The sequence below is a fragment of the Artemia franciscana genome, chromosome 1, assembly GCF_032884065.1.
Source record: "Artemia franciscana chromosome 1, ASM3288406v1, whole genome shotgun sequence".
Classification (NCBI taxonomy): Eukaryota; Metazoa; Arthropoda; class Branchiopoda; order Anostraca; family Artemiidae; genus Artemia; species Artemia franciscana.
The window spans coordinates 44,287,686-44,300,552 of NC_088863.1; the positions used below are offsets into that span (position 1 = coordinate 44,287,686).

General features: G+C 35.5%; 1 protein-coding gene across 7 annotated transcripts in view; it reads right to left on the bottom strand.

The window, feature by feature from the left end:
• Positions 1–8,208: 8,208 nt before the first annotated feature.
• LOC136030175 (kelch-like ECH-associated protein 1) overlaps positions 8,209–12,867 on the bottom strand; it is a 103,351-nt gene continuing 98,692 nt past the window's right edge. For all 7 annotated transcript variants that reach the window (XM_065708942.1, XM_065708951.1, XM_065708917.1 and 4 more), the window contains 2 exons: positions 10,466–10,642; positions 8,209–9,759 (listed from right to left, as the gene is read on the bottom strand). In XM_065708942.1, coding sequence (XP_065565014.1) covers positions 9,611–9,759; positions 10,466–10,642 — 326 coding nt within the window. In that variant the 3' untranslated portion in view covers positions 8,209–9,610. The remainder of the gene's footprint in view (positions 9,760–10,465; positions 10,643–12,867) is intronic.

The following is a 12,867-nucleotide window of genomic DNA, read 5'->3' on the forward strand; positions in this document are numbered from 1 at the left end:
TGGTGGAAGAACTGCTCATTCCGCTTTGAAATTGCCTCTGAATTTGCATTCTACAGAAACTCCCACGTGAAATATTTCCAAATCATCTGGGATGGGTAAAGTATTGCAGCAATGCAAACTTATTATTTGGGATGAGTGCACAATGGCACACAAAAAATCGCTCGAGGCTCTGGAACAATGTTTGAAAGATTTGCGAGGGAAGTCGAAACCCTTTGGCAGCACATTAATATTGCTTGCGGGAGATTTCAGGCAAACATTACCTATGATACCTAGATCAACTCCTGCAGACGAAATGAATGCTTGCCTGAAAAATTCTAATTTATGGGCACACGTAAAAACATTAAAATTAACTACAAATATGCGTGTCCGATTGCAAAACGATGACTCTGGTCAAACATTTTCAGACCAATTGCTGGCAATTGGAAACGGAAAGCTCCCAGTAGACTCAATTTCAGGACGTATACAACTACCTGCTGATTTCTGTAATTTAGTGACGTCCAAAAATGAATTGATTGAAAAAGTATTTCCGAATATTCTAAACAATTATAAAAAAAAATAAATGGCTAAGTGAAAGAGCGATTCTTGCAGCCAAAAATATAGACGTCCACGAAATCAACAATATTGTTTTGACCAAGATTCGAGACCAGGCAGTCCTTTACAAGTCAGTCGACACAGTTTTGGAACCAAATGAAGCGGTTAATTATCCATCTGAATTTTTAAATTCCGTGGATCTTTCAGGGTTTCCACCACACGTGCTACAACTAAAAATAGGCGTACCAATAATACTTTTAAGAACTATCAAACCACCAAAGCTTTGCAATGGCACGCGACTTGCCGTAAAAAAAACAATGGAAAACCTAATAGAGGCCACAATCTTGACAGGGCCTTTTGAGGCCCTGTTCTTATTCCTCGCATTCCCATGATTCCAACGGATCTGCCTTTTCAATTTAAAAGATTGCAATTCCCAATTCGATTAGCATTTGCAATCACCATTAACAAAGCTCAAGGTCAATCATTAGAAAAATGTGGTATAGATCTTAATACTGATTGTTTTTCCCATGGACAATTGTACGTTGCATGTTCGAGGGTCGGTAAACCTGACAATCTATTTATATGCAGCGACAATTGGACAGCGAAGAATGTTGTATATTCGCAAGTTTTACGCAGTTAATTTGTATTGTATCTATCTATCTATCTATCTATATAAAAACGAGTTGTGTGTATGCATGTTTGTTTGTAAAAAGAGCGTTTGCATATGACGTCATTATTAGTACATAAGGCTTTGTATATGCACAGACAATGGGAAAGCCAAGAATGTTGTATATTCACAAGTTTTACGTAGTTTGAAACACATATATAAATCTATCTATATTCACAGGTGGGACACAGGGACACAACTACAATGGCGCGTAACTAATATGGCGCGTAACGACTTACGCGCGCGGGGGGGCTTGGGGGGCGCGAAGCACCCCACCAACTAGGTGTTAGGGTGGCGCGAAGCGCCACCCCAACAGCTAGTATAGATATAAAAATAAGTTGTCTGTGTGTCGAGTGACGTCACTGTCCGCATATGACGTCTGAATTATATCATCATATACCAATTCAAAAACGAATGTATTCAAGCCGAAGTAGTTCAGTTATATAACTACCTGTGTTGGTGCAGTGGGTTTGACCTTAGCGTGGTAATACGGGACCCAGAGATCGAACCATGCTGCAGGAATGCACTACAGGGCCGACGCAGGGACCTTAGTAGTCAAGAAGCGTCGTTAATCCGATACAAATACAAATACAGTAGCTCAGTTGGTAAAGCGTTATGTTCCAGGTTCTAGGTCCGAGAGGTTCCAGGTTCGAACCTTGGGTTAAAACTAAAAAGAAAATACTAAAAAAACTAAAAAAGCTACTAAAAAACTAAAAAAAAAACTAAACAAAGGGTTAAAAACTAAAACAGTAAAAACAAAATATTTAAAAAACTAAAAAAAGGTAAAAACTACAAAAAAACTAAAAAGAAAAAAAAACTAATAAAAAACTAAAAAAACTAAAAACTGAAAAAGAACAAAAAAACTTAAAAAAGGAAAAAAACTGACAAATAAAGGAGAAAAAGAAACTAAAAAAAAAAAAATAAAAAAAAAAAAGGTAAATGTATTCAAGCCGAAGTAGCTGAGTTGGTAAAGCGTTATGTTCCAGGTTCTAGGTCCGAGAGGTTCCAGGTTCGAACCTTGGCTTTAGCATTAATACAAAAGAAGAAAAAAACTAAAAAAGAAAAAAAAACTAAAAAACAGGTAAAAACTACTAAAATAACTAAAAAAGCTAAAAAACTAAAAAAAAAATAAAAAAAGTAAAAAACTAAAAACTAAAAAAAATAAAAAAAAAGGGTAAAAACAGCAAGAAAAACTAAAAAGAAAAAAAACTAAAAATTAATAAAAAAACTAAAAACTGAAAAAGAAAAAAAAACTAAAAAAAGGGAAAAAAATTGAAAAATAAAGGAGAAGAAGAAAACTAAAAAAAAATAAAAATAAAAAAAAAATAAAAAAAGTAAAAACTACAAAAAAAAATAAAAAGGAAAAAGAAAAAAAAAAAACTAAAAAGCTAAAAAACATAAATGACGATGGGAACACAGGGAATGTTTGATTAGCAATCATCATCAACAAAGCTCAAGGGCAATCACTAGAATAATGAGGTATAGATCTGAATACGGATTGTTTTTCCTATGGACAATTATATGTTGCATGTTCAAGAGTCGGTAAACCTGACAATCTATTTATATGTACGGACAATGGGACAGTGAAGAATGTTGTATATTCGCAGGTTTTACGTAGTTAAAAACATAAATATATCTATCTATCTATATTCACAGGTGGGACACAGGGACACAACTACAATGGCGCGTAACTAATATGGCGCGTAACGACTTACGCGCGCGGGGGGGCTTAGGGGGGGCGCGAAGCGCCCTCACCAACTAGGTGTTGGGGTGGCGCGAAGCGCCATTCCAATAGCTAGTGATTAAATAAAAAACAAGTTTTTTCAACTGAAAGTAAGGAGCGACATTAAAACTTAAAACGAACAGAAATTACTTCGTATATGAAAGGGGCTGCTTCCTCATCAACGCCCCGCTGTTTACGCTAAAGTTCGACTCTTTCTCTCAACTCTTCTTTTTAAAACAGGAAAAAACTTTAGCGTAAAGAGCGGGGCGTTGATGAGGAAGCAGCCCCTTTCATATACGAAGTAATTTCTGTTCGTTTTAAGTTTTAATGTCGCTCCTTACTTTCAGTTGAAAAAACTTGTTTTTTTATTTAATTTCTGAACGTTTTTGAATCAATGCATGTTTTGATTTTGGCTCTCCGCAGAGGAATAATTAAAACGAAATTTGCATATTTATTTTTTTTTTTTTGGCTAAATGACTTTCTCATAATTTTGATCGAATGATTTTGAGAAAAAAGAGCGGGGGAGGAAGCCTAGTTGCCCTCCAATTTTTTGGTTAATTAAAAAGGCAAATAAAAATTTTAATTTTTTACGAATCTTTTTATTAGTAAAAGATATACGTAACTTATAAATTAGCTTATGTAAAGAATTTTTTATTTCCATGTTTTTATTACACATATGACAGGGTTCGCCTCCTCGTCAGTACCTCTCTCTTTACACTAAATCTTAAATTTTGTCCCAATTCATTAAGAATGACCCCTGAATCACAAAAGCCGTAGAATAAATAGTTGACATTACTAAAAATACTTTAGCGTAAAGAGCGAGGTATTAGGAGGAGGTGAGCCCCTAATATGGGTAATAATTTCTGTTCGTTTTAAGTTTTAATGCTGCTCCTTACTTCCAGCTGAAAAAAACTTTTTCATATTTATTTTTTCATTGTTATTTTTTTAAATAGTGCTAGTAAATCCTGCGCTCCCTTCATGGAAATTTTCTTCCCCCATGACAAATTCCTCGATGGAAAGCTCCCCCAGTATATCCCCCTCTTCTCAACCCCTCCCCCAACCAAAAAATCCTCCAGAAAACGCCTGTACATTTCCCAATAACCATTACTATATGTAAGCACTTGTCTAAGTTTGTAACTTGTAGCCCCTCCCACGGGGCCTGTGGAGGAGTAAGTCGCCTCCAAAGACATAGTTATAAGGTTTATTCGACTACGCTGAATAAAATGGCTATCTCAGAATTTTGATCCGTTGAGTTTGGGAAATAATTAACGTAGGAGGGGGCCTAGGTGCCCTCCAATTTTTTTGGTCACTTAAAAGGGGAAATAGAACTTTTCTTTTCCGTTAGAATGAGCCCTCTCGCAACATTCTAGGACAACTGGGTCGATACGATCACCCCTGGGAAAAAAACCAACAACAAACAAACAAACACGCATTTGCCTTCTGGTGCTTTGCCACGCATTTGCCATTTGCCGTAATCTGCCTTCTGGCAAAAAATACAAAATTCCACATTTTTGTAGATAGGGCTTGAACCTTCTGCAATAGGGTTCTCTGATACGCTGAATCTGATGGTGTAATTTTCGTTAAGATTCTATGACTTTTAGGGGATGTTTCCCCCTATTTTCTAAAATAACGCAAATTTTCTCAGGCTCGTAACTTTTGATGCGTAAGACTAAACTTGATGAATTTTATACATTTAAAATCAGCATTAAAATGCGATTCTTTTGATGTAGCTATTGGTATTAAAATTCCATTTTTTAGAGTTTTGGTTTCTATTGAGCCGGGTCGCTCCTTACTACAGTTCATTACCACGAACTGTTTGACTGGTTTAATAGAATTCTACAAATATACAGAAACATCACGAGCCAGTAGGCTATATTGAAGTTTCCATTGTACCCAATTTTTATTGTCCTTTCTATTAACATTTTAATAAGGTAAAAAAAACAACGTGGATTCGTACGGCATTTGCAGACAAGTGATAATTTCGTTATTTCATCCTACCCCAGTATGAGTTTCTTTCTAATTGGTGACACCAATGACCTGAAGATGGATTTGATTTGTTCTTCTCTTAGCTTTAGGTAAATAGCTCCAATAGCAACAAGAGGATACACCTCTCTTGACATTGTTTTAACTAATACGAGTAGTGTTTACAGTTCCCTCTCCATTTCAGCGCCCATTGGTTATAAGTTATCATTCTCCGCTTCTTTTGTTTTTCTCTTACGAATTTAAGCCTTTTGTGTTAACCCTCTTTACAATTCTGAAATTCTTTCTTCTGGTACGTGGCTCAATACCAAAGATAGGTTAGATATCTACAATTTACCAAATACTGAAAAAATTGCTTCTTCCACAATCATTGTAAAAAGAGAAAAATTATCATTTTCCCAGCAGAGCTAATTGTTTAATCATATGTCCTAAAGTAACAAAAATCCATAAGATGAATCGCAAAAAGACCTAAATCATTAGATGCCCACTGGACGCCCCATTCCCCCAAATTAGCGCTTTCAATAATTTCCTGTCAATTCTTCTGTCGATCCTTTCCAAAGCGATCTCTGAGCCTGGGCATCTCTCCAGATACAGAAACAGGGTTTAATAGCCCTTTAAAAAAGAAAGACGGAAAATCTGGTGGTGAAGGTGTTCATCCTATCTTTCTCCCTCCTATATTTTCCAAACTATATGAAATATTTCTAATTGATTGGCTAAAGTAATAAAAGCTAACTCTTATTAGTCTGAAACTCAAACCCACTTCAAACTTCCTCGACTTGAAGGAGTAGGAAAATGATACATGTTTTGCTAAAGCCGTACTGTTTATTACTATTTTTAAATATAAATTTCTAATTTATAGTAAGAAATTAACAAAATACATGAATGAGAAAACATATTTCAATGTGAGGGGCGACACTATTTTTGCATTAACAATGCTCACCGTAAGGCATATATGTTGTAGCGTCCATTCGAATGCTGTTCTTCAAATTCTCGTCAGTAAACTAGTTCCTGTAATTGTTTTTTAATGAGTTACATGCTGTAAAATGAAATTTCACACAGATTTGTTGAGCTGAACATTGTCTTCAGTCTCCAATTTGGTACAATCAGTTCCACCTCAACTGTAACGGTGTCTTCTTCAAAATGTTGCATGACACAAGTAGGTAATTCGTCTGTATCAATCTCTCCAAAAGGTGACGAACTATGCCACAATCGAAAGGCTTTTTAAGTCTTGAGTGCGTTGATTGAATTGATTGTTCAAGTCTGACAGAAATACAATATGTTCATTGTTGTTATAAGGAAGCTGTCCTTCCTTGTCAAGGATATATACTTCAAACCAGTAAAGTGATCGTATTCAGTATGGGTAAGATTTTTACCCTATCAGCTCTACCTTTTGTGTAAATGAGATCCTATCTGAAATGGTTCCACCAATCCCTTTATCCTTGTCTTGAAGGTGTAAGTTAAGGGTATGTATCTTTTCGTTTCTCTATAAGAAAAGCAAAATCTTGTAACCAAACCATATCGTCTTATCCTTAGTTTATTTACGACTGTTTCATCACATTGCTCATACTAGTGTATAAAAGGTGTTTCTCCTTATAAAGGTATATTTCTATAAAAATTGAAACAGTGTTTTTGCAGTATACAGAAAACACAAGATAGATAAAATAGCATCGCAGTTCTACGGGTTACCAGTTCAGTTTTTCTTCTTTTTATTGCGAGTCATGCATTTGAGATGAGAAGCGCAAACCAGAATAACCACCCCAACCGATGTGTCTGAAAATTCTTCGAGAGCTACTAAAAAATTCCCTGCGAGCTACCAGTAAATTGCAATCGACGATTCGTCCATCTGTTCTAATCGACATTAAAATTAACTCGCGTAAATACACGGTAATGCCAATGATGTTTTTTAAGTTTCTGCCAATTTTTACCTTAATTTTATCCCTCTTAAATTTCCGTGTTGTCCTTGAAATCAACTGAACAAAGTTAATGCTTCTACTTTCCTCAGACTCCTCAATAAATTTCGCACCCCATTGCAATATGCCTCTTTGATTCCCCTCCACTCGAATATACTTGTCCAGTTGGCTGTCATGATTTTTTCCAGGAAGATTATGATAAAACTAAGCCAATCCAAAATAGAGGCCTACAGTAAAATCTGTAACTCTCTATTATTTCTAAAAAAATGCAGGTTGGAAACGCTTGAGCTCCGTCTTTCAAAAAATCCAGTACTAAGCCCTCACCTGGACAGCATTTTCTTCAAAACACACTCTCGATCTAGATCCCCCTCAGTCCACGCTGTTTCTCGGCCTACACCTATTTTGTCTCCATTCGCTGTCATGCTCCAAGACGTACAAGAAATTTTTGTCCCCTATATTACTAAGAGACTAATAAACCCCCACACAGTTTCCCTCTTTCTAGTCACATATACTACTTCTCTCGTTTATACCTTTTTGTATTTTTACTAATCTTTTTAATTGTTTCATAAATACTTACTAGCTCTATTTTTTTTTTTGTGTTTTTGACATGTTATAACTTATATTTCTCTTTTTTATTACCAGCCTTATCAAAAGACGGTTTTACCTAATAGTAAAGAAGTAACTATTAATTCTTTTTCACTGTATTTTTCAGCAAATTTGTTTTCCTTGTTTTTCAAATATGAATATTTTTTTCTTTTTTAGCTCATGGGCCTGTTTTTGTTGTTTTTTGCTTTATATTTGTAATCCCAAATACAAATTCAGCCTATTTGGTACTGTGGGTTTTTTTTTTTTTACATAAATCTAATCTTACAATTTTTCAATTTTGCACTGGGTCTTCTCATTTTACAAATAGAATTGTAAATGCATAATCAATATTGTAAATATGCCGTTCTACTGGTAATGAGGATCGTGAGCCCATAATTTAGATTTTGAATTTTGACAACTTAGCTTGAAAAAAGATGGCTGTCTCACATTGTACATTTTGTCAAGCCACGAGCTGGGCTTATAAATTTTGCTTATCCATAGTTAATCATTTGACAATCCAATTTTTATAAACTTCGTTGTTCCACTGGTAATTCTAAGTCTTGCTTCAAAAATCTGGTTTGTCAGTTGAAAAGGCCGTTCGAATCGTTTTAAACGAAATAAGCAGCGCTACCACACTTTTGAGCGACATATATCTAGGTTTAGTCGAATTAACTCCCAATTTCAAGGAATTAAACGCTCACTTTATGGTATAAAATGTATCAGTTATATCATATAATTGTTTTTCTTTTTTTTTTTTTGGTTCTGCTAGCCAACTGAATTTAAAAGAAGCCATAATAACAGTGCAAGAATAATCCGTTCATATTCATTTTTTATTCCACAAATTTTGAGAAAATCATACAAAATATGCAAGATTTAAAATACTTCTTATACAATTAATCATGGTTGCAGGAATAGTTGCAACCTACTAAAGAGCAAAACATTAAAAAAAAAAAAAACAACTCCTTGATAAGCAAACATCAAAATAGTGGCTAGGCATTACAGGTTTACAAGCTAACAAACATAATCGATTAAAAAAAAAAAAAAAAATCCTGGGACTGGCATCCTGGGACTTTATGGCCAGAAAAAACGATCTAGATAGTTCCCAATTTTGAAAAAAACTCGTTAAGAGCCTTTGGCGCAACACTGACATTTCGTTCTGGCGTCAACCTAGTCAGTTTTTTTTAGTCAATCTTATTTCAGTACAAATTGAGAGCTGGAAAGTTAAAATTGAAAGTGAATTGTTAGCGATTGCCCTGAACAAAAAGATATTACCGAACAAAAATTTGGAATAAAATATGCATATCTAAGCCAAATACGGATACAAGTAAATGAATTGCGGTATACTTGATGATTTTTCTGTCCATGGTGCCATAAAATGTTTATGACAAACATTAAGAGCCATAATATCAAGAACTTTGGGAAAATACAAGGAATTATAATTTTTCCTACAAAAATTTCTGAGGACATTCTGAAAAGATGATTCTAGAACAAGCTGAGACAAATTTCTTATTTATTTATTATTTTTTGAAGTGATGAAAACTAAGTTTAAAATGATATTAACAATATTGAGTTACTATCTCATTCGTTTGCAATTTATGACACTAGGATTGTTACGATAATTAGCATTTATGTTTTGAAGCACTTGAAAAGAGTTTCAAACAACCGGCCATTATTAACATTAAAAAAGTTCCTTTTCATTTTTGGGCGGAATATAAGCAGAGTCGATATTGCATTTATCCCATCTTTAACCCCTGAACAAATTGCAGGGTTTTCTCGTTTTGCATAATTCCAAACGTTTTCCCTACTCTCACAAATTTCCTGGCAAAAAAGAACCTGTGTCATGTAGTGTTGGAAGTGCGGAAAAATGTTTAGTCCGATTAATCACAAATTTCCTTTTTTCACAAGTTTTTCAGACATCTTTTCAGCGCGAAACAAACTGTTATGACACTAATGGCAATAATGACAAGAAAATTAAAATAGAATAGGGCTAATTAGTTAAAAAGAAACAAGAATAACTCTTGTCCGAACACTTATTTCAGTTTCCTGTAATATGTATGTCCTTTCAAATGTCGCACAACCACAATATTCTAAGAATAAGAGTCTATAACTAGAAACGAGGCTTAAATAATACCATTCTATCAGAGCATAGGCTAAAAACTATTGCGTATCACAGCTCATTTTACAAGCTAATCAAACTGGACCTTCAGCAAATCATCAGCAGAGATGCACAGAGCACGGGGCACATATCACACCAGCCGCGTGACCAGATCGTCGGACATTTAATGGCACACTTTCAGTCCACATATCCTTTTCAAAGTCATATGCTTCGACAGAGGCAATAATCCCACGTCCGTCGTAACCACCTTAAAAAATAATTCAAAGTCATTGGCCGAATTTTATTGATAATATTTATCTTGCCATAAGCACAATAAACAGCAAAACTGAAAAAACCTAAAAAAAAAAAACTAAAAACAAATCCAGGCACGGTATAATCACATAAATCTACATGTACGAGGTTGGGCGAAGACAGATTAAGGTCTCGGAGACCCCTCCCCCCAGGCCCTTAATTATACCCGTTGTCGGTCATTTTCATTGTCGGGCTTTTCCTTTTGAAATATGGGATAGTAGGACAATGGGAAACCTTTGTTCCTGGGATGACACCCATCATTTCACATCAGGAGATACATTTCTATTGAACCGCTTTGGTTAAAGCTACTACCTTGAAATATCGGTCAAATGTCAAACGAGGCATAAAAGACACAAAAAGGGATTCTGGGCTTCCTCCGATTAGTTTTGTTGCAGGAAAACTACAATGGAACCAAGCACTGAAGATCAAATGAGCCCTTCTTTTATCTTCCTATGATCATTCGCACCATATGTTACGGTCGGGGGATAACTAATAATCAGGATTGATATTGATTGGATTTAATTATTCCACTAATTTTCAATTACTAATATTTACCCCGACTGAAAGACTATCTAGATCAGACACGTGCGCAGGATTATTTTTTGGGGGTTGGGGAGAAGGTACAAAAATAATTTTCATTTGAATTCAAAGAAAAGCCCTACCAATGGCATAAAGTTTTGAATCCAAAACTACAAGTTGGAATGCACTCCTTGCTGAAATCATCGGTGATAATGATGTCCACACATCCTTCTCAGTATCATACCGCTCCAATGCTGCTAATTGATTGTCCCCATCAAATCCGCCAGCGACGTAGATGTAGTGTTCGAAGGCAGCACAACCTAAAATGGTTTTATGAAATGATTTTCCAATCAACTCTAAAGCTCTATTCTGACATAGGATGACAGTGTCTTTTGTTTCTGACAAAAAGCAGCAAAGCGACACTGTCACGTGCGATTTAGCTGTTAAATCTGATAAAAAGTAAAAATTCTCTAAAGCATTCATAGAAAACCATTATCTAAAAAGGTAGCTACTAGAAAACAAAAACTTTTTACTTATTATAAACACATTTTTTCTCACTTCGCACTTCCTGACAAATCTACTCAGGCAAAGCTCTGACCCTCGTTCACAACAGACAGGTCTAGAGAAGATTAACGGCACTGACGTATTTTTCCCTCTATGCGTGCAACGCTGCCAAGCAAGAGCATTAAGAAGATATTTTTTTCCGGTCCGTGAAACAGAGTTTTTGAACTTATTCAAAACTGAAATTAATAACCACTTACTTGAAGATATTTACTCATCAGATGGAGAGGAAATCCGACTACCGAAGTGAAATTCCACTCCTGTTTCGGATATCTCAACCAAAAGTCATAGAGAACCAAAATTTAAGGGCGTGGATAAAAGGGTCCAAACTAGAACAGGTCAATGTCTTCGACCAAGAATATACCCAGAAGGGGAGACTCCGGATAAGTATGTGTAACTACGCCTACTCCCTCGCTCCTTTTTTCTCAAAATCGTCCGATCGAAACTATGAGAAAGCCATTTAGCCATAAAAATAAATTAATATGCAACTTTCGTTTTAATTATTCAGGTGCGGAGAGCCAAAATCAAAACAAGCATTAATTCAAAAACGTTCAGAAGTTAAATAAAAAAACAAGTTTTTTTAACTGAAAGTAAGGAGCGATATTAAACCTTAAAACGAACAGAAATTACTCCTTATATGAAAGGAGCTGTTAACTCCTCAACGCCCCGCTCTTTACACCAAAGCTTGACTCTTTTTCTCAACTCTACTTTTTAAAACAGTAAAAAACTTTAGCGTAAAGAGCCGGGCGTTGAGGAGGGAACAGTCCCTTGCATATGCGGAGTACGTTTTAAGTTTAAATGTCGCTCCTTTTTTTTTTATTTAATTTCTGAACGCTTTTGAATTAATGCATGTTTTGATTTTGGCTCTCCTCCCATGAATAATTAAAGCGAAATTTGCATATTAATTTTTTTTGCTAAATGGCTTTCTCATAGTTTTGATCGGAAGATTTTGAAAAAAGGAGCAGGAGAGGAGGCCTAGTTGCCCTCCAATTTTTTGGTTACTTTAAAAGACAACTTTTAATTTTTTATGAACGTTTTTATTAGTAAAAAATATACATAACTTATGAATTAACTTACGTAACGAACATCTATATTCGTATGTTTTTATTACGTATATGAGGGGTTCACCCCCTCGTCAATACCTCGCTCTTTACACTAAATTGTAAGTTTTTTACCAATTCTTTAAGAATGACCCCTGAATCTGAGAGGCCGTAGAGTAAATAGTTGAAATTACTAAAAATACTATAGCATAAAGAGCGAAGTATTTATCACAAAGGCCGTAGTATAAATAGTTGAAATTAGTAAAAATACTTTAGCGTAAGGAGCAAGGTATTAGGAGGAGGAGAACCCCTCATATGAGTAATAATTTCTGTCCGTTTTAAGTTTTAATGCTGCTCCTTACTTTCAGGTGAAAAAAATTTTCATATTTATTTTTTGTTGTTTCTTTAATAATGCTAGAAAATCACGCACCCCCTTCATTGAAATTCTCTTACCCCCTGACAAATTCCTCCATGGAAAGATCCTCCCACGTAAACCCCTCCTCCCCTCAACTAAAAAAATTCCCCTGAAAACGGTTTGTACACTTCCTAATAACCATTACTATGTGTAAACACCAGTCAAAGTTTGTAACTTGCAGCCCCTCCCACAGGGACTGTGGGGGAGTAAGTCGTCCCCAAAGACATAGTTATTAGGTTTTTCGACTATGCCGAATAAAATAGCTATCTCAGAGTTTTGATCCGATGACCTTGGGAAAAATGAGCGTGGGAGGGGGCCTAGGTACCCTCCAATTTTCTAGTCACTTAAAAAGGGCACTAGAACTTTTTATTTCGTTAGAATGAGCCCTCTTGCGACATTCTAGGAACACCGGGTCGATAAGATCGCCCCTGGGAAAAAAGCAAAACAAAAAAAAAGCAAAAAACAAGAGCTAAGAGCTCATATGGCACTTGTGACGAGGCCAGAAGAGCTAAGAGCCAAGAGCTCATAT